Source organism: Lissotriton vulgaris, chromosome 12 (assembly GCF_964263255.1).
Source record: "Lissotriton vulgaris chromosome 12, aLisVul1.2, whole genome shotgun sequence".
In the NCBI taxonomy this organism is placed as follows: domain Eukaryota; kingdom Metazoa; phylum Chordata; class Amphibia; order Caudata; family Salamandridae; genus Lissotriton; species Lissotriton vulgaris.
This window is the reverse complement of record NC_141700.1, coordinates 756,717,400-756,739,059: the sequence shown is the minus strand read 5'-3', so window position 1 is coordinate 756,739,059 and position 21,660 is coordinate 756,717,400. Positions and strand designations below refer to the sequence as shown.

Here is a 21,660-nt window from a genome sequence, read left to right as displayed (position 1 = left end):
TTCCAAGTACCCCCTATCGGAGTAACTACTGCCCCAAGAGTGTTCACAAAATGACTAGCAGTAGTGGCAGCTCATCAAAGCCAGCACACACCAAGTGTCTACAACACACTCCGATCACGCTAGACTTACTCCACCGGTCGGGCTTCACGGTAAGAGCGCAAAAATTCACCTGCAGCCTTCACAGACACAATCTTATCTGGGAGAGACTCTTGACACTCCAAGCTCTAGCCTCCCCTAATACAACCAGAATTCACAATATTCAAACTGTTACATTCAGTTCCAGCCCTACCAAAAACTACCAGCCTAAACCTTCATGTAATTCCTAGGAAAGATGGCATCATGCATAGCAATAGTGCCTGATGCAAGACTACACATGCGTACTGTACAAGAATGCTTAGCACGTCAGTGGAATCAGTAACAGGGGCATTTGAATGATCTAATGTTGGTAGACAGGTGCACTCCTCGCTCTCTGCAGTGGTGGAATCCACAAAATGTATCAAAAGGGCAGCCCTTCATCGATCCGGTTCCGCATATCGTGGTAACAGTGAACATATCTTTATCATGTTGGGGGCCCATCTCTACAATTACACAATCCAGGGTCTCGAAGGCACCAAGCACAAACATCTACACATCAACTATCTAGAGATCATTCTTTCTAGCTCTGAAAGCTTTTCAGTCTCACCTAATAGGCAAATTCTCCAGCTGTCACGCCTCTCTCAGACCATTCGGAGCTGGGCAATAGATCACAGAATTCATTTTTTGTCAGAACACCTTCTAGGGGTGAACAATCTGAGTGCCTACCTCCCCAGCAGAAAGAGACCGCAAATACTCGGGTGGGAACTTCATCCGCAAGTTCTCCTTCCATACTTTTGAGAATGGGGATTCCCATAAATAGATCTGTTTGCTACAGTGGACAATGCAAATGTCCAAACTTCGCCTTCAGGTTCCCACACCCTCTCTCCAAAGGCAATGCCCTATGGCAGAATTGGTAAGGGATGTTTGCCTATGCTTTGCCGCCTCTTCCACTCCATCCGTTTCTGGTTCGGAAGCTCAGGCAAACATCACTCACACTGATTCTAGTAGCCCACACATGGGCTCGTCAACCCTGGGTCACCACACCGTTACAGCTTGTTCTGTGGAACCACAGATAGTTCTATCTCATCTCCAGCCTTCTCACTTAGAGCCGTGGAGAAATCAGGCACCCAAACCCAAGGGAACTCAATTTAGTGATTTGGCTCCTGAAGTCCTAGAGTTTGGATATTTGAATCTGCCACCAGACTGTACGCATATCTTGAAAGAAGCAAGAAAGCCTCCCACCAGAGCTTGTTAAGCAGCAAAATGGTAACAATGTATTTCCTATTGTAATAAGATAAATGCTTTAGATGTTTCTGTTCAAAACACTATTTGTCACATAATGCATCTACAGTAAACTAGTCAAGCTTGTACATCTATTATGTTGCATCTTGCAGCAGTTACTGCATATTTGCAAAACAGCCAGCATTTATCCTTGTTCCTGTGATTAAAACCATTATGGAGGGCTTAAAAAGAGTAATTCCGCAGAGAATACATTTGGCACTGGTATGGAATCTTAGCATTGTACTTACAAGACTCATGAGTCCTCCCTTTGAGCCTTTGCACAATTGGCCTTTATACAATTGTCCGTTCTAGGGTTATCTAAGACCTCTTAAATCACCATAAGTGTTATCTGGACTGGTGCAGGGTGCCCACTTGCATTAGTGGAGATCATATACCAGGCCAGCTTCTCACATCACCTTTGAAGGGCAAATGGGTAACACTTAGGAGAGGCGCTGCTCTTTTGTTTAGTCTGACAGGCTGGCACTGGGGGTAGGGAAGGAGAAGCCAGTTGTCAAGCAGCTTTATCCAGGGGTGTGTAGCTCCTTGGTAGCCACACCTCTGGGGCTGGGCTAGGGAGCTCTTTGTACCGTGAGAGAGGGGTCTTGCCATCTTGGGAGTGGGCAGAATGGTGCATTCTAGGGAGTGGTCATCAGGAGGGAGGAAGTCTGGTAGCCCATTGACTACCAACATAATCCTACACGGATGGCATTTTCTGAAGATAAATCGGGCACCCCTGGTTTCCATAATTTAGACCTTGACTGACTCCGAAGGAGGACTGCCCTTCTGCACCAAGGGACCAGAAAAGAGAGACTTCCCCTAAGTAGAACTGCACTTGGTGGTTCTTTGCATCAACTAGACCTTCACCAGGTGGCTAACGAAGAGAGGGACTGCATGCCACGCCCTGCTTGGGGAGAGGCTGTCCCCAGCCCAGAGAACAGCAAGGGCCAGCTGATTAGCCTCCTGTTTGCAGCACAGGAACACAACAGCTGAATAAGTCTGCTGGGGCAAGTTGGTAGTCCAAAGTCTTCAAGCCGCTACCTCCACCACCGTGCAGCACTGATGATCAAGACCTGACGCAGAGTTGCACTCAAGTTTGCTGACCATGGCAGTGCTGTTGGAGAGTTGCTGGGACCTTCCGAAGCAAAGTTATCAACCCAGGAAGGATTGACCTGTGACCGTGACAACAGGGGAAATGGCAGTCCAGTGGCTATTGGACTACAGCCAGACCGTAGAGAACTTCTTAGGACGTTGACCCTGCAACCAAGGCCCCCTTACCATGGACTTAGATTGCAAAATCCCTGCAGTAAGACCTCAGTTGAATACCTTGGGCCTTATTTATGAAGGACTTGCGCCGCCGGTGCGTCACTTTTTCCCATGTTAAAAGTGACGCACCGGCGGCGCAAGTCCTTCATAAATAAGGCCCCTTGCATCCACAGCATCCTTTAGCCCTTGTATCAGGACCATTCAATAGGAATCCATTGCAATGCAGATAAAGTGGCTGGAACTGCTTCTTCTGTGAAGGTAACTGTGAGAACCTTGTTGGCCCCGCTGACTAGCTCCCTGCTAGTTTTGGTCACCCCAAGTACTTCGGACCAACCGCATTGACACGTGCCTATATTCTCCTTGAAAAAGTTTTTAAGTGTTCAATTTGTTGATTTTGCCATGGCTTGTTCGTGGTTGAGTGAAAATGCTTTGATTTTATTATTGGTTGTTAAATCAATATCTTTGTAAACCACCAGTGGAACTTTTTCGTTCTAGTTTCTAAATTCTTACTGAAATAGACTATTTTTTTTATAAATTGGTGTTGGATGTCTTGAGTGTTGTCGATTTCTTCTTCAATCGTTCTGGTGCTGTTGAACTGGTTTACACTGGTTCCTTTGTGTAAGCCTTGCTGCTCAGTGCCACAGCCCCAGGATTGAGCTGTGGGTTTGATAGACAAAACCCAAGGGTCCCATTGGGTTGGTAAGTGTATTACATGGTGAGGTTGCGCAACTACACCCTATAATACACTGCATTTCCTCACAAGAGAGCTATGAAATAGATCAATATGGCGCTCTTAAGCTACCATAGGGCTTGTAAAGCTGGTGACATGTGTTCCTAAGAATGTAGATTGCCGTGGGACCCTGCAGCTACATTGTACGTCAGTTGGAGTGCACACAGGTGTGACACGTTATAGTCCAGTCAGCAAAACACAAGTGAAGTTTTACCTATGTTCGTAGAACCCCCTCCCTCCCCTTAAAACAAAGTCTTTTGGGACTTCTCAGACTGTATAACGAGTTTTTGACAACTGCTTGGAGGACTGGTTTGAGTTCAGCTTCTGTTAGTGGGTTGCCCTATGCTTAAGGGTTGCCTGCCTAAGTTTAGGGTAGATGTTTTTTATTGTAAGTTTTCTTTTTGTGAACCAGCATTAAATATTTTTACACTGGCAAATGTTTTTTTCTTTTTTTTTTTACTCTATACTAAATCACGTTTTCTTTGTGTACACAGGAACAGAGAGCTTCAGTTCCCAGTCTCTACTCTTATTCCAGCACTTCCTCTCTGCCCACCTCCTACAGCTCCAATCGCCCTGTCCACCACTTAAGCACTGCACCACCACCACCAGCCCCTCAGGGCCGTCTACCACCCCCTCAACATCACCAGCCGCAACACTTGCCTGCAGCGGGAGATCACCACAGCAGCTTGTTGCCTCGCTCAGGAAGTGACCTTCGAGAAAGCAGGTTGCAGAGGGTACAGATGGAGCCGGCCGTTTCACCAGCAAACCATGCCCGCGTGCCTTCTAATTCACGGCCTCCTGATGGTCCGTCCCAAGGCATGCCCACCGTTAGCAAGTTTGTGAGAAGGGAGCAAAGCCCTGGCCACGCTAGCCTGGTAAGTAATGTCTGGCAATGCAGAATCCTATTTACACCACTCAAAGCATGGTGAAAAAAAAAGTTATTCGTGATTACGTTTTTTACTCCTTAGTTTGAAAACTGTATGCACAGCTGGCAAATTTTCTGATTTCTCAGGTGTGACATTTTCATAATTTCTATGTATTATGAATTAGAGTCTATGACTAACACTTTCTCGGTACCGCGGCCACGTTCCTTTATTACATCACTGTACCTCAAAACAACTCCCAGATATATATTTATTTGTTTTGAAAGTTTTATAGAGCGCGAACAAGACCCTTGCGGGTATCAGAGCGCTTTACAGTAAATGTGTATAGGCATATCAAACAATAAAATTAAGCAGGACCATAAGAATAACATCAGAAAGCTTAATAAACAAAAGGACAAATCAAACATTAAGGATAAACAGGACCAAAATGAATAGCAGCAAAGACAATCACAGATAAAAGGACAAATCAGATATGGTGCAAGAACCGGACAGGTCGGTCTGAAGGGTGATGGTAATACATTGATGATGAGAACGTCAAATAAATAGAACAGACTGTACATATAAAAAGCAAAGCAGTGAGGTACACAGCAAGGGCGAAACATGCAGATCATGGTAGTGGCAAAAATTGAGTAGGTTGATAGGTTGGATAAAAAGCAAAGCAGTGAGGTACACAGCAAGGGCGAAACATGCAAGTCATGGTAGTGGCAAAAATTGATTAGGTTGATAAGTAGGATGAATGGAGTAGGGGTTTTCAGAGTCATGTGGGGGGCAATCATTTTGTCCTTCCCTTTGTCCTACATTTCCATTTTCGATATAAAACGCTACCTCCTTAACCCCAAGCCAGGCCTCTGAGCTGTAACCAGCTACCGCCACATTAACATAACCTCAGAATTGAGGATATGAAGGTATGACTAACCCCCCCCCCCCCCCCCCCCCCCCCCCCCCTTTGCATGGGCTCAGGCGAGCAGCTGCAGCGGTAGGACTCAAGTTAAGGACTTGTACCAGCCTGACCTGGACTGCCAGCCTGCGCTGGCTGCCTGCAGGCACCACCACTCTGGCTGTGGTCTGGGTGGACCCAGGGACACGAGTCGTCAGACTTGCTTTGCACAATGCGCAGTGCGAGCAGTGGTGGGCCCAGCTGCATTCACTGACAGAGTGTTTCTCGCTCGGGCTGTGTTCTGTTCCGGCCTGGGCCGCCTATGTGGGTGAGTAACAGAGTGTCTTCTCTCCTGGCTGTGTCTCGGCAGTCACCATTTGGCATTTGCACACTGACTCACTCTGTTTTGCAGTGTGAATCTTTTCTGGATTCACCATGCTGTGCATTATTCCAGAATTGTACTGTGGGTGATTATTAGCTTCTTGTTACATTGTAGCTGCTGCATAAGCCATCATAGAGCAAACCGCCCCAACCCTGCTGCATGCAGCACGGGCTGTGCGCAGCAGCTAGCTTAATGACAGTAGTGCTAACAGCGCTTGGCTTTAGCTGACGAGGTGCTATAAAAATTCCTGGCTTTGCATTTCAGTGCAGTGATGCTGACCACCGCAATGAAATGCGTTAGTCTGTTGCATGTAATGCGGTCCCATGAGCGCCTCTGACGGTCAGTGGGTGCCGGGACAGTTTGAGGATAGCACCGCACGGGTCAGCCTAGGCGCAGCATTCCGGCCAGGTCAGGGCGCAAAGCCTTGCGCAGCTTCATGCGGCCGCCATCTTGCCAGAAAAGGATCCACTCTCTCTCTCTTTGCTTCGTAATTGGATTCTATTTTGTGCTTCTCAATTGCCGCTTGCTTGGATGACTGTAAAATTTCAATGTGGCTTAAAACACCCTTTTCATTGTCTTGTAGACATTCCATTAGAAAATCTAGAATTACATTCAGCACATTTCAGCAAAAAACAAGGAATCAAATGCAAGTGGTGTTTATTAGAAAGCACATGCTTTACTGCAACATCAATACATTAGTTCTTAACGTAACGTTAGAGTAGGCCTTTTGTTCATTTCTTTTGACATTTGAAATGGACAGAGAGCAAAATGTCTGTGTGTAGGCATGCAGTCATAGTAATTCATAAGGGAGACTAGGAGCAGCAACAAATGGTCCAAATATTGTTAATTCTACTTTTAGATAATCCGTTTTTAAAGGATATTAGAAAATGCATAGATAAATACAAAATATGGGGTTGGGAAACATAAGCCAGAATGTTTTACAAGACACTACCATCACATTACCCAAGGCACTAGTGCCCCTCCGAACACCACAACCACCTGCCCAAAATGAATTTGGGGACGCAGCGGGACCCAGTCAATACGCCCCCACCCAAGGCAGCAGTGCCCCTCCACCACATAAACCTTGGAGTATGAGTACGGGAGGGGAGTAAGTACCCACCGCAAATAATACTCGCAATCCTTTTTCAAGGCGAGTCACTAAAGTTAACAAATTAAACCTGATCTTAACCCCCTGGTAGCTATTGTGCAGAGCAGTCTCAAAAGTCGACGTTGAATTTCCCATAGTTCGCTTTAAAGCAGCCAAATGTTTCAGTATCTAGAACACGTCCATTCTGGACACCTTCAGCATACTGGAACGCGAGTCATCCAGAGAAGTGAGGTTCACTGAACTGATCCGTTCCTCTCAAATTTATATCTGTTTATCAGTTTTGGTGGCTGTTAACCCTAATGCCGCACCACTGCTTTTTACTACTTTTGTCTGCTCACTCCAGCCCTCTCCGCACTTAGTATCACTGCTCTTTCTTTCGCTTGAAATGCCTACTTTAATCCCCCTCCCCGTGCACAGTGATGTTATTTTGCATATGACATAACCATACATCTGTTTTTGACAACGTTCAGGAACATGCTACAGATACAGACACTATAACTGTGAATTACCTCCCTCCCAGCCCTTTTTAGATGAATAGCTAATAGTCCATCTTCTTCTTTCTGTTGTTCTGGATATAATACTTACTTCCTGCATGTAGTCGCCATGCACTCCGTGCTCTCCATTAAAAATATTTAATAATGGCACTTGTTGGAAAACTGCAAACCATCATGCCATTGCCTTACACATGTGAAGAACTATACTTTCCTCAAGGGCAGCTATAAATACAAAGCCCATAAACATGATCTGATAAAAGATGTGCAGCATCCTGTAGGCTGTGATATCCATGATGTAATGCATTTTTTGAATGGATGGCTAGTTACAAGATGCTGTAAATAAAGTGAGGTTTCCTATTAGTATAAAAGTGTTAGACATAGCCTAGTTTCACTGTACGAGATTTGCCAGTAGTTCTTCTTGAGGCAAATGGAACAAGTTTATACTTATAGGATTATAATGACGTTTTCTGGCATTCTGCACTCATGAGCTTTCAACCTTGTTCAGTAACACTTGTTTATTCTTGCCTCCACAGGGCCCCGACCGCTACCAAAATGCAGGCCTTGAAGCTGCTAATCTGGGCAAAAGTGAGCCACTTGTAAGCCGGAATCCAGTCATTCACCAGGGATCGCTTCGGCCAGAAACCCCTTCTACACAGACTCCTGCACTGGATGGATCCAGTTTAGCTTGTTCCCCACACTTGACCACAGCAACACCACCAAACACCCTCAGCGGCCTCAGTTCCTCTTGCCCTAACTGGCTGCCCTCTGCAAGTAGCTCTTCTTTGGCCCGGAGCACCAACAGTGAGAGATCGGAAGACAAAGCAAAGGACCCATTGGATGAAATTCTCTTTGGGGAAGATGGACCCCCAGTCAAGCAGGAAGCGTTTTACAACCACTGTGATACAGCAGTAACTGCTCGCACTAGCGGCACAGTTTTGGGAACAGGCGGTTATGAGCTATGTTCTCACAACTCGAAAAATATCAGCAGGAAACAGTCGCTGGGATCAGAAGCTTTCCAGAGTATCGAGCAAGTTATCAGAAACCTAGATGAACTAGAGGACAAGAGGCCAAAAGCGTATACCTCTTGCCCATCACTGGATACCAAGAAATCGCAGGAAGTGAAGACTGATGCCACCGTCATCCCGTCTGATCCAAACCTAGAGGAGAAGAAGAGTCCTAGCCTAAGGGAGATAACTCCTTCCGGTTTACGCTGTAATTACACTGGAAGTGTTAAGAAGACTGAAGCAGAGTACTGGATGAAGGCTTGCCCATTTCCTGAAGAAGCATCAAAGCAGTGTCCAGGGCAGGAAACCAGGGTCTCTAAAGCCCTTGATCAGTCTGCCATAAGTAGCCCCGTGAGCTTCATTGACCAGGAAAGAAAAGAGAGAGAATCTTTAAGTGTAATAAGAGCCTCCCCCTTGCTGTCTCCTACTCCTCAAGAACATACCTCAGGAAGCTATAGGCACTTGGAAGGATCTTCCAGTGCCCAGCAAACTACCCCTCACCCAAAGACATTGCCGCTGGAAATTGGCAGCCAGGCGCCTCTGGAAATCGCTGGGTTTAGCAATGAACCGATTCCACCCTTTGTAAAGGAGGCCAATAATACTCAGGAGTCTCTTCCCTTAGTTCAGCCAGCTTCAAAGAAACTGTTTGACTTCCCAGGTGGACAACTGGAAGACCAGTTTGAAGAGCCATCGGAATTCCCCAAGATTTTGCCAGACGGGCTGGCCAATATCATGAAGATGTTGGATGAGTCCATACAGCAAGAAGATGAGCTATCTCAAAAGACACCCAATTTCTCCGGGCTTCCTTCACCTCCTCCAAGTGTCTTACCGGCCTCTGTGCGGCCTGGTAAGCAGGACAATGCCAGTTTATCAGATCCCAATGACAGGCCAAAGGCAATGTCGACCTCTCCACTGAGAAATGAAGATACTGTCGGTGTGCTTCATACGACTGATCTCTCTACTATCCAACCCGAAGCAATTTTCAGCCCAGGGCTCTTCAAGGAGAATGGATACTCAAAATCTGTCAACGATGAGTCCAGCCCCAAAAAGCAGCTGTTGTCCAGCTCACAAGCTAGCCTTGACATCAAACCGGAGGTTCCAGCAGCTGTCAAACGCCCCACCCCCACCAAGCTGTACCAGTTTTTTGGCCAGCAAAAAAATATTTCTAGAGAGTCAGTAGAAAAGCAACAAGACCGCTTCCCCAGTGGTCTTAGCACTACAGGCACCGATGGAAAAAGTGGTGGATCTCCCAGCAGCAATCACAAGGAGCCCCCAGTTGCTAAATATGCACAGCACAACAGTGGTAGTATTCTCAAGTCGTTGGCAAGTGTGCTAGAAGGGCAGAAATATTCTTACAGAGGCAGCCCAAACTCGAAACAGGCAGCTAATGCCCCCCAGTATTTTTCTGGTGCTAATTTTGTTAAAAAGAATCCAGTTTGTGCCACTCAACAGATACCCTCTCAGATGTCTACCTCAGTCACTGCATGGACTAAAACGTTGAGGGATGAGCCAGAGGCACCGAATGCAAGCAAAAAGGCAAGTACCCCTGAGCCAGTCTGGCGCGAGGATCAGAGACCAAACATAAGGCTATCCCCTTCTCCCAGCAATAGGGAATCTGAGATCAAAGAACATCTAGAAAAGAAGTGGAATGGGAAGTCGGACACGGACATCTTAGAAGAGATTAGCAGGGCTTGTGAGACATTGGCAGAAGAAAGAAAGCAGGATGTAGTGAATAGAACTAACGATCGTGACAACAAGTGTTTGGACAAGAATTTTTTGAAAAAAACACATGAAATTCAACTACCTGAGATGCAGTTGCCACTGCTTGAATCACCACCACCACCCATACAGTTGTTGCCAGCATCTCCATCCACACAGTTTCCACCATCGCCCCCAGCAGAGATGCACCTACCTGTGCAGCAGTTGCCACTTGAAACCGTGGAGTCATTGCCATCGCCACCGGTGCAGCTGCCGCCATCGCCACCGGTGCAGCTGCCGCCATCGCCACCGGTGCAGTTGCCGCCATCGCCACCGGTGCAGCTGCCGCCATCACCTCCTGCAGAACTGCCACCATCACCACCTGCAGAGTTGCCACCATCACCACGCCCACAAGTTCCATTATTGACTACACAACTGCCATCTTCTCCGTTGCCCTCACTTCAGTTGCCTTTTCCAAAAGAGGAAAGCAAAAGACGGGATCGGGGCAAAGAACACCGCAAACACAAGAAGTCCAGCAAAGATAGCAGCCGCCGACACAAAGGGAACAAGTCTCGAAAAGAAAAGAACCGAAAGATCCTGGGCAATTTGGATTTGCAGAGCAAAGAAATCCAGTCCCGGGAAAACACAAAGGCTGAAAGTGGTGCTAAAGCAGTCAAACCTGCCTCTACTTCAGAGCGTCTGAAAACTGAGCTAGTGAAGAAAGAGGAGTCACCGCCTGCTCCGCCTAAAGAGATCAGCAACACCACCACCTCAACCACCACAGTATGTGCCGACTTGTTGAAAATGAGGTCGTTCATGGGAGGACCTCCCAAGGAGCTGAAAATCAGGCTCATCAAAGTAGAAAGTGGCAACCGTGAGACCTTCATTGCCTCTGAGGTGGAAGAGAAAAGGATTGCTCTGGTCGACTTGACAATCAAGAATTCTGCGGCAGAGATTGTGCGGGCCAGCAAGTAAGAAGACAGGGGAAGGCACGGGGGACAAGATGATGGTAGCTTGCGTCCTGGCATAGAGCACCTATGTGGAGGGACACCCTGAGTTGGCTGAGCATAGTCGTACGATGATGCGATGTCAAGCTCATTCTTGCATGATTAACACCATTATATGAGTGTATGTGTATATAGGTATATGTGTGTATATATATATATATATATATATATATATATATATGTGTGTTCCATGGCATGTGTGGCTGCAGATACACATGCTTTTATACTGCTGCCATCTAGTGTTGCGTCTGGATGTGTGCAAGTTATTTTTCTTCTATGAAGTTTCTCAAGTCAAGAGGTAAAACGACTCCTCCTCTCTGTGATATTGCGTGTGGGCATCAACTCCATTGTTAGATTGTTTTTTTTCCGCCATCGGGTTCAGATGTGTTCAGCGGTCTGATTCGATGCCGCTTTCGGGCGTCGTTCGGTTCGCTGATAACTTCTTTACCAGTTGGTATTGTTTTTAAAAGGCCCATGCTAAAGGGGATTCTCTGTTACTCAGATAACATTAAAGCAATACAAAGCTTTACCCTGAGATCCACCTTACATTAAAGGCCCACTTACCCCAAATTCACTGGTGGTATTTAATGCCTACAAAAGAGCAAACTGGGACATCAGCAGATGCCCCTTCACCTGACAAAGAGCCCAAACGAATTGATGCTTCAGGTAAAAGGGTATCCGCCAATCACTGGTGAATTGCCAATACTCTACAGTTATTAGCAAGGTACAACAGGGCCCAATGGGACGAGATGGAGCAACTCTTCCAACGTCTACCTGAGGAGTACAAAAAAAGTCCTCAATTGTACAAGACGGGAAATTAACATCAAACAACTCCTTCAGATGGGCCCTTGATTCTGCGGACACAGCTGCCAAGGGCATAAATACAAGCATACTGCTACGTACGAACATTTTTGCTACGTATATTTAGCTTTAAGCTAAAAGTACAGCAGACAATCCTTAATGTCCCTTTTGAGTGACAGCATCCGGTTGGTCCCCAAGTGGAGCAAACACTAGAACAAATTAAGGACACAGAGTTTGCCAAATTAATGGGGGCCTTCATACCCTCACTTCTCATGGTTCTTTCTGATGCCCCACATACAAACGGGGTAATGAAACATAATCCTTAGATGCTTCTATCTCTTATAGGCAACCGCAACACACCTCCCCATCAAGAGGGTGTTACAAAGGAACATACAGAGAGTATGATTATAAATAAAGTGGTAGTTGGCCTCCACTCGTGCCACACCCTCCATTTCCAAACAGTGACTCGTTTTTCATTCCCCCGACCAATTTACATCTGTTGTGCGACGACTACAATGTTTCTCCCCCAACTGATAAACCATAACAGGTACCAGTGGGTGATGTACATTATCCAACATGGTTATTGTCTGGAGCTCATCAAAACACCTCCAAAGATCCCACCTTGCAGGCACATACTTTCCAAACAGCACGAAACCTTGCTTAAGCAAGCAGTACAGGCTCTGTTGCAGAAAGGAGTCATAGAGCCTGTCCTGTAGCATAATTAGTTTCAGGAGTATACTCTCTATTTCATCATTCCCAAAAAGACTGTTCACTTTGGCCCATACTGGACCCCAGGCCTTTAAATCAATACATCCCCTCCGAGCACTTTCACATGCTTGCTCTTCAAGTTGTAGCTCCTATATTACAACAAGGCGACGTTTTGTCTGCACTAGACTGAAAGGACACTTACTTTTACATCCCAATACATCCAGCTCACTGAAAATACCGTAGGTTCGTCATAGCAGAAACACAATTATCAATTCAAAGTGCTTCCATTCCAGGTCACTACTGAACCCAAGATCTTGACCAAATGTCTAGCGATAGTTTCAGTACAAGACTTCATGCCTTCCTGTATCTGGACAACTGACTAATAAAAGCCAGTACACTTCATTTGTGCATACAACACACTCAGACCACTATTCAACTTCTCCATCCATTGGGGTTTACAATCAACATACAGAAATCACATCTTCAGGGTTCACAGATTTAATCTAATCTAGGGGCTTTTCTCAGCACACTGGATTAGCCTACCCAAATGCAATCAGAATTCAGAACATCACACAAATGCTACATCAATTTTACCCCAATTAACACATAACTGTCAAAATACTTACGACGACTTCTAGGCATGATGGAGTTATGTATTGCTTTAATGCCACATAGGAGACTTCGTATGCGTCCGTTGCAAGAATGACTGGCGAGTCAATGATCTCAGTCACAGGATCAGTTACAAGATCTAGTGTTGATAGACGGCTGCACACATCAATCTCTGCATTGATAGAATCCACAGAGCCTATCCAATGGGCGGCTGCTTCTTGACCCTGTTCCCCAGATCATTCTTACAGCGAATGTAGAACAGGCAGTGCCGCGTACTGCTTTTCAAACAACTGCAACACTTACAGGTTCACCACTGCTTTTTGGAGGGCACTGCTTTATAGTCTATGCAGACCATGTGTATCTACAACCACACATATCATTGAACGGATTAGGTTACCCTGTAAGCATCTGTTCGTGGCATGTGGTGCTGTAGATTCACATGCGCCCACCCTTCTCCCTGGACACCTGTAGCCATTGAAGTACCTAGTTATGCTATTATATGCATGGTCATGGTTTTACTAAGACTTGCACTCCATTCTCACCTCACTGCGGGAAAACAATCTAACAATGGAGTCGATGCCCATGGGCAATATCACTGAGAGGAGGAGTCACTTTACCTAGGGAGTTCTACGAAGAAAACCAACTTGCACACATCTCGACACAACACTAGACGGCAGGAGTATGCAAAGCATGTGAATTTACAGCATCACATGTCACAAACAAATGCTAACTGGGTAACCTAATCCATACAGCACATACATCTGTATAACAACAAATCTCACACTTCCTGTAGACATTTCCTGGGTATGTGGTGAAACTGTTGCCTCTACGATAGCTACAGACTGGTTTCTCTACGCACCCAACACCACCTGTTTCAGTCTGTTCTGTCAAGTGATGTCTCTTTGTACCGTACCTTGTGCAATTCAAGACAATTGCTCTTAATTCTTTCTTTGGCCTTGTGATTTCTCACCAGTATGGCCATTCCCACCAACCACCAAAATCAAGATCTCCGTTTAGAAGGTCTTTTTTCTGTTGTGTTGGGTAGTTATGTAATGAACAGTGCAATATGGTCGTTTGGTTTTGTTTGTGTACCTTGGTGGGGGAGACAGTTACTGAAAATATCCACAATAAGGTTTTGCAGCATGAATCTCCCATACATTTACTCGCTGTGCATATTCTGCTATCTAGTGGTAGGTACCGTAAAGCCCTACTTGTTTGAACCCTTTTTTCAGTTTTTTTCCCCTCTCTCCTTTTGGAGATGGGCGAGTCTGTTGAAACCATATCCTTCAAGAGTAGACTAGTAAACCCTCTTTTGTGTGGCCAAGCCTTCCGCCACCTAGTGGTTGGAGCCAGAAAGTCCTACTTGTTTTAACTTTTCTTTTTACTCTCCTCTTGGGGGTAGGTGTGTCTGGTGAAACCAGATCCCTCGAGAATAGGCTGTTAATACCACCCCTCTGCCCCCGTGTGGCCAAGCCTTAATGTTTTTACTGCATGGGATTGTGTATGTCAAAGTTATAGCTGTATTGTATTCTTCCTTTAACAGTGTGTCTGTACCGCAAGGTGTCTTTCTTCTAAATGTCCTCTGACTGAGAGAGTAAAATGCTGAAGAGGTTCTTTTGTCATATTTGAAGTCCATGGCAATCTTTTGTCATGAAGTCTTGATATTTTAGCTCGAACAGCTTCACTTCATGAGTCATTTTTGCTTTGGAATGTAGATATTGGTCTTGCATCTTCTTGTTAAATTTCACTTTGGAACGCCTAAGCTGTGGGCTGATTCCCTAATGTTCCTGTTTTAGAGCTAAATCGTTAACGGTGTAACTGGTCACTGAACTGCTTGCCTCCTTTTGGAGGTTTGCTATATGGAAATATCTATTGATAATCCTTATTGAGCTAGTGCAGTTACAATCTCTCGCTTTGAGGAAGGTGTGGCTCCACACATAGTAGAATGGGTAACCTGGTATACAAGCTGGACAGTGTCTATGAAGAAATCTTTCTTGCGTCTAATTTGACCATTTTGTACAACACACACCAGGTGTCGTGTAGCTCCTATAATAATTATACAGGATCTGCGCGTTTGGACAGCATACACTGTAGGATTGGTGTCAGACTGATTCTCAACACCCCCACCAAGTATGTTGGCCTCGTGTACCAACTAGCTCACAGTGCAACTAGAATCTCCTCTTGCCAAGGAGAGAATAGTTCTTGGCAACCATTGAAGCCTGATTCCTCAAGACCGTGGAAACAATATACTACTTTTCACTCAGTCACTCGTGCTTACTTAGTCTGCCTCAGAGAGATACACAGAATAAACAGGCTGGGCGTTTTCAATAAGAATTTTTTGAACAGTTGTTAGTCTGGTGTAGAATAGATGAGCTTAAACAACCATTGGACAGTATAAGATATAAATGATTAGCAGTACTATAAAGGTAAATGGATGGTATAGCTGTACCATCTTACAATAATCATGAATATATAAGAGTATATAGAACACATGATAAAAGATGCGTACTCCTACGATGCTTCTCTAACTAGATGTACCTATCATGTGTATAGGTGTTAAGCGAAAAATCCCTCTAGGATTTAGTCCACCCCATTACGTGAAGTGAGACTGTGGGACCCAGACCTGGTCTCAGGTTGGACACCCCGTAAGGGATGTTAGACCACTGCAAGCTGTAGTGTCTGGATGCAGGAACCTCTGCGTCTCTGGTCAGTGTGTCGGCCGGGAAGTCTTGGCCTCCTCTGCTCTATCTTAGCCAGATGTGATGTATAAATACCCATAGGTTTCCCCAGGGGTCCTACCTAGCTGTATTACTGTGTTGGCCTAAGTATGACGTTGGACATGAACTATAGATACATAGATATTATACAGGAGATTGTTGTCCTGCTGTGCTTCCAAGAATCCTCATGCATAATGTGTCGTATCTAGGAAAAAGGTCAGTCCCTGTAGACAGTTACAAGTGTAATGTAGGGAAGAATATAAGTGAAGGATAATGATGTTACCGGGACCTATATTATGGTACCTATATGGAATAGAACACAGGTGATTGTCTGATCTGCCTGCTTTGCATTTTAGATCAGGTTTACAAGTTTCTTTTCGCCTAATCCTACCCGTCAACTAGAATGTACACTTTTTGTAGTTTTGCAAAGTTCATTAACTTTGCACATTCTTTATTCCCAGTCAGACATTAACCCTTAATCACACACCCCCTTGGATTCAGAGTGGGGTTTATTTCCAACTTTTTCTTCGACAGGTAATGTGTTCTGGAATTGGCAATTGAGCTCGAAGTTGTGCAAGTAGCAGGAAACAGTTGTTTGTAAAATCCGAGTCTGTGACTCGAAATTGGATGCACTGGTGATATGGAGAAACGTGGAGTCACTAGTTTCCCTCCAGCAGTTTAAACTTGGCCTTCCTCCAGCTGAGGGAATGTAACTCTGTGGCCACCAAACTGTTTGCGCCTCTGGATTATTTGTAATGGCTTTTGCCAGTCTTCTCTTTTATAGCTCCAGAATCCATATTGAGATTGCTAAAGACCAGTATAAAAGTGAGGGTAAAAAACTAGGCTCTTTGCTGATGATATATGAACTGTTTAATGACAACACCTTTTTCAGGCTATTTGACGCTCCTTTACATGAACTTAAAACCTAACCAATATAACCTGGTCCATCATTAAACCAAAGTCCTGAAAGTAAACTGTCCTTTCGCAACAGTTGATCAAAGTATTTGGTTCAAATTCACTGCATTCTGGTACACATACATAAATCTTAACTGGCAGTTTTGTACGTGTAATTCTGAAGAATGGTCTGAAACCAATGTACAGGTGCACCTATGCCGAAAGACAGGCCCTGTTTCCAAAGGATTAAACAGGCAAATCCCTTTAGGCATATATATATGCTTGACAGTTCAGTTGCACAATGGGTGGCTGTTGGGGACGTGGAACCCCTTACAGATTTCAGTTCCAGTAATTTCCAATGTCTTGGGAATACTGGTTTTCCAAATGTCCCAAGTGACTTAGTTAAACGAAGCTCCATCAAACAGTGATGCACTGCTACATATGCATTGCCTTCCCTTCCACTTCATCCTTACCCTCTGTGCACACCAAATATTGCTTTTTTTTATACCTCCTATTCTGAATTTTGCTGGCATCTCTGTTCCATCACAGATGAGTAACTGCTTCAACTACTCTAAGTCCATCAGTGCCAACAGTAGCCCCCAATTCTCTGGGAGCTGTAGGTTTCCTAAAGACACCTTTTCCCATTACCAGAAGTCCCACCTCATCCACATCCTCATTAGTCCCTTGTTAGTTGCCCATTTTCACCCATCCCTTCTTACTGATTTCTGTTTTACATGTCTGGGCATCTCATTCTCTAACACGGTGTTCTTTCTGTTACAGAAATGTGAGACAAAAGGACAAGTTTAAGGAGTCGTATTTGCTGCCGTCTTATTCTGTAAAGCCACAATTGGGATCCGAGAAGAACCTACCCAGGGAAAAACTCAACCCACCCACTCCTAGTATTTATGTATGTCCTGCCACCATTACCTCCTTTTTTTAATTGTCAGACAAATGGTCTGCTGAACATGCAACTTTTTTTTCCTAGGGACACTCGTTCTGTAACCAATTCTTCAAAATATACATACAGAGGGCTTTTAGTCCCACCCACAGGTGTATTAATCTCTCACCTCCTGATAGTGTATGTTTACTGTATCATTCCACCTTCTGCGGAATGGTTGCATTGCAATGTGTGTGGCACTGTTATAAGTTTTAGAAGTACACTTAATCATCACTATCTTTTTTTTAAATCTCATATGTGATGAAGACTAAAATCAATCTATTTTTCTGTTTGCTGCATTAAGCTTATTGTTCATGATTTAGTCAGGAGGCTTATGTGAGCTTCACTTTAAAATGGCCACCTTGTTGATTGCCCCATTTGAAAAGATTGGAAGAGATGGTCAGCCAGTGCAGAGACCCCAGAATGCTTTATCCAGATTAATGCAATATTGCAAGTGGGCACAGGATTGATTCCATTGGCATAGTCCTGATGACCTAAGTGTTCTTATGTGAAAGCACAACACTAGGAAAATGCACGACCCCATACTGCCTAGGTTAGAACGGCTCTCTAGTTGCCTTAGTAAATGAGAATATTTTAACAATTTCTTGGATTTGCATCAGACCTTCATGTAGTGATAAGGTACACATCTTCAAAGTATTTAGCACCACTACAAAGAACTGACGAAGTGGAGCCGGGATCAGGCTGGATTTCTTCTAAGTGATTGTGAAGCCAAAACAGTGAAAAGGGGAGACTGTAGAAAAGGGTCTGCTTAAGAGCAAGCAAGGAGCTCCTATTCAGGATCCAGTTGTCAAAGTACAGATAGATGTTGATGCCCATCTGCTTCAGCATTTCTACCATCAGTTTCGGGAAGATTCTTAGAATTAAGGCCAGCCCAATTGAAGCATTGTAATCAAAGTGCTAGTCACCCACATTGAATTGCAAATATTGCCTGTAATAGAAAGAAGTGAGCATCTCTGAAGGATTACCCAGTCCTGAGAATTCAGGGCTGGATTTGCTGAAGGGCAACCTGCTTGAACTTTCCTTTTCTAGGTTCTTGTTAAGTAATCTAGTGTGCAGAATTGGCTCTAGAAATCCACATTTTCTGGGCAGTAGGCATAGCATCCCTAACCTCTCAGAGAGCCAGGAACAAATGCACTATTTGGGGCAAAAAGCAGATGTCATGAAGCTGTTTGGGTGTTGGGAGGAAGGGGGGGAGGGGGGGGGGGAGAAGGTTTCTTTAAGAATGGTAGAGCATAGCTCTAAGCTATTAACTGATGGACCCACTAGTCCTAAGCTATCCCTGCCATTAAGGAAGAAAACAGCCTCCCTGCTCCTTACTGGCATCCTGTCGCGCAAGACAAAGATGTCAGAATATTAGTATCATTGTTGGTGAATAAGTGGAGGAAGTTTCGGGCCTTTGCAAGAATATTAATGTACCGTTGCTGTGTTTTTCCCAGCTAGACTGCATCTGTCCGCATCCAAACCGATGAGATAGCCGTGGGACTTGGCAGTATTGCTTGTGTGAAAGTGTTAAGCCAGTCAGGAGAGGTGTTCCTCTAGTTTTGTCGCTGAAAAGGCGCTGACCATGTGTAAAAACCTGAGTACACTATACCTTACTTTGGTATAGTATATACAGAGCCAGAGTGTCCCCAGAGGTATAGAAGAGGTTTAATTAGATAAACACGAACAGCTCTTTGTGGTAGTGTAGTAGTATTGTTGAGGAGTTAGGCTTATCAGGAGGGTGTGTTAAGCCTTTACTGTATTCACTCATTCAAGGACTGATTACACACACTCAGACAGTTTCCAGACCAATTGGGTAGGTATATTTGTTTTATTTCTAGACCCAAGAAGGACTTGGTACAGGTAGGTAAAATGTACTATAGTTTGTAAAACATTACACAGAAATGCAATTGGGAATCAATTTGCAATCATTACAGGTTTATATATGCTTTAAAAACAGTTTAAATTACATAGAAATTACATTGAATTACTACTGCATTACTTTTGGATTACATTATCTACTCTGGGTAATATGCCTAGATACCACACCGGGGATCCTACAAAACAAGGTAAGTAAGACTTTTTCAGGTTTTAGATAGTTACTTTTCTCCCATACAAGACACAGGTCAACACAGTTTTAGGAACAAAAAACTTGTAATATTGTTTCCTATGGGAAATAACGTGTTCGTGTTAACAGTTTACAGGTAAGTACACCACTTACAAGTATGACTTATGGGGGTTATGACCAAGGTTCTCCAAGGTCCAGTTAGGCACTCAAATTTAACCACCAGCGTCACTGGGGTGGCCGCGTGCAGGGGCCCAATGTTGGCCAATGGGGCAACTTCGGTCACAGACTGCTTATGAGCTGTCCACTTGGCTGTGGAAGTAAAGCTCCTGGGGTTAGAATCAGCACGGCAGGGGCCAACAATTAGCACAGGAGCTGCAGCGGCACAGAGGTGGCCAGAATCGGTGTCAAGGAGATGTCGGGAGCCCTGTGGTTTGCAATGGAGATGTTTGGTTTGGAAAATATGCTTCAGGCTTAGTCAGGGAGGCGTCCTGGGGGCAACCACTGGCTGGAGAGGTAAGTTGGGTTATTGAGGGATGCCTGGACACAGTTGGTTGGGCCACCGAAGGCAGTGGGGTGTCGGGAGCAGGGGTGTCTTTTGATGTCTGATCTTCTTACCAGCTCCGGTTGCGGGGACCCTTCAGGTGGAGGCTGCAGGTGTCTGCTTGAAGCTCGGGGTAGGGCGGGTATCGCCTGATCCCAGGTCAGGATCACTGGGGAAATCTCCTTGTGGTGCTTAGCCACTTGGGCCGTGGGTGTTGTATGCAGAAATGCGATGCCATCTGGGTTCTGTGTTGGAAGTCTTTGGTGAGAAAATCCGATGGTCACAGGAGAGTCTTTAAGTTGAGTGCAGGGCAGGTCCTCCGGGCTCTGGTGGCAGCTGGTTGCTTGACACACTGGGGTTTCTGCTGTAGTCAGGTCAGATTCAGAACAGGTTGGTAAGGCTGGAGCCAAAACAGTTGGTGTCCTCTTCTTCCTGGGTCAGCACAGCTCTTCTGTCCTTTTTCTTTCTTCCTCTAATCTGAGGAGGCACGGTTCAGGGTTGCCCCTAAATAATACATTATGGGACGTTTACCAGGATATGCAGGTTGGGACCAAAGATTCCCTTTCTTGGGGTGGGTACACCCTCTATTATGCCACCTTCCAGTGGGTGGGGGGCCTGAGCCTCTCCCTAATTTGCTGGGTCCCCTCATCTTCAAGATGGAGGGGACTGAGAAGTGTGCTTCAATTCGCCTCCCCAACCTGAGGTGTGGGGTTGGCACACCTCTCCTCGTAACTGTTTTCCCAATGATTCTCCCGCCCAAACTGGGGGCCAGAACCAGTGGAAGCCAGTTGCTGGGGGCAACAAAAGGCAGGGCCAGCTTACAAAGGAGGCAGGCCTTTGAAGCTTCCCCTTTTGTGGACCCAGCTGGTCCTGGGGGTGGAGGCATAACTCTTTTGGCCCGGATGGGCTTTGTTTCCAGACCCAGCGAGTGGAGGCTCTCTACCCAGGGGCCCAGAAACTTGTCTGGTGGAGTCGGCAAATGGTGGGCAGCCACTCAGAAACCAAATCAGGGCTGGTCGTTTTTCAGGGGGCATCTATAAGATGCCCTCTGAGTGCATTTTACATTAAATCCTACACTGGCATCAGTGTGGGTTTAAAGTGCAGAGAGGTTTGCTACCAAACTTCCCAGGTTTCAGTGAAGCCATTACCGAGCTGTGTAGTTTGTAATGACCAACCCCAGACCATTTGCTCTTTATAGCTGTTCTGCAATTACAATGTCTACAAATGGACTTGTACACTGTTCTCATGCAACTGCTTCCCTGCCAGAGGGAGAGACTTACCTATGCCCCAGGCAGTGCCTTGTTGACTCTTCATTTCCTCTGCACCAAACTACACCATGCAATGGCAGTGTGTGGATGTTAAGGTGGAAGGTCCCTAAAGGTGGCACAGGAGGTGCTGCAGCCCTTGGAGGCCTCCCCTGGTCGCAGTGCCTTTGGTACTCATGGTACCTTTTACAAGGGGCTTACCTGTGGCCACAGATGTGCCAATTGTGGGTACAAAGGTACAGTTTTGGGAAAGAGCACAGGCCCTGGGAACCTCATTGCAGGGACCCAGGGCACATCAGGTCAAAATGCATCAGCTG

The 21,660-nt window shown here is 45.4% G+C and overlaps 1 protein-coding gene across 6 annotated transcripts in view; it reads left to right on the top strand.

Moving 5' to 3' along the window:
• KDM6B (lysine demethylase 6B) overlaps positions 1-21,660 on the top strand; it is an 823,670-nt gene that overhangs the window by 737,808 nt on the left and 64,202 nt on the right. For all 6 annotated transcript variants that reach the window (XM_086946061.1, XM_086946060.1, XM_086946064.1 and 3 more), the window contains 3 exons: positions 3,844-4,224; positions 7,628-10,767; positions 17,313-17,439. In XM_086946061.1, the coding sequence (XP_086802187.1) occupies positions 3,844-4,224; positions 7,628-10,767; positions 17,313-17,439 (3,648 nt within the window). The remainder of the gene's footprint in view (positions 1-3,843; positions 4,225-7,627; positions 10,768-17,312; positions 17,440-21,660) is intronic.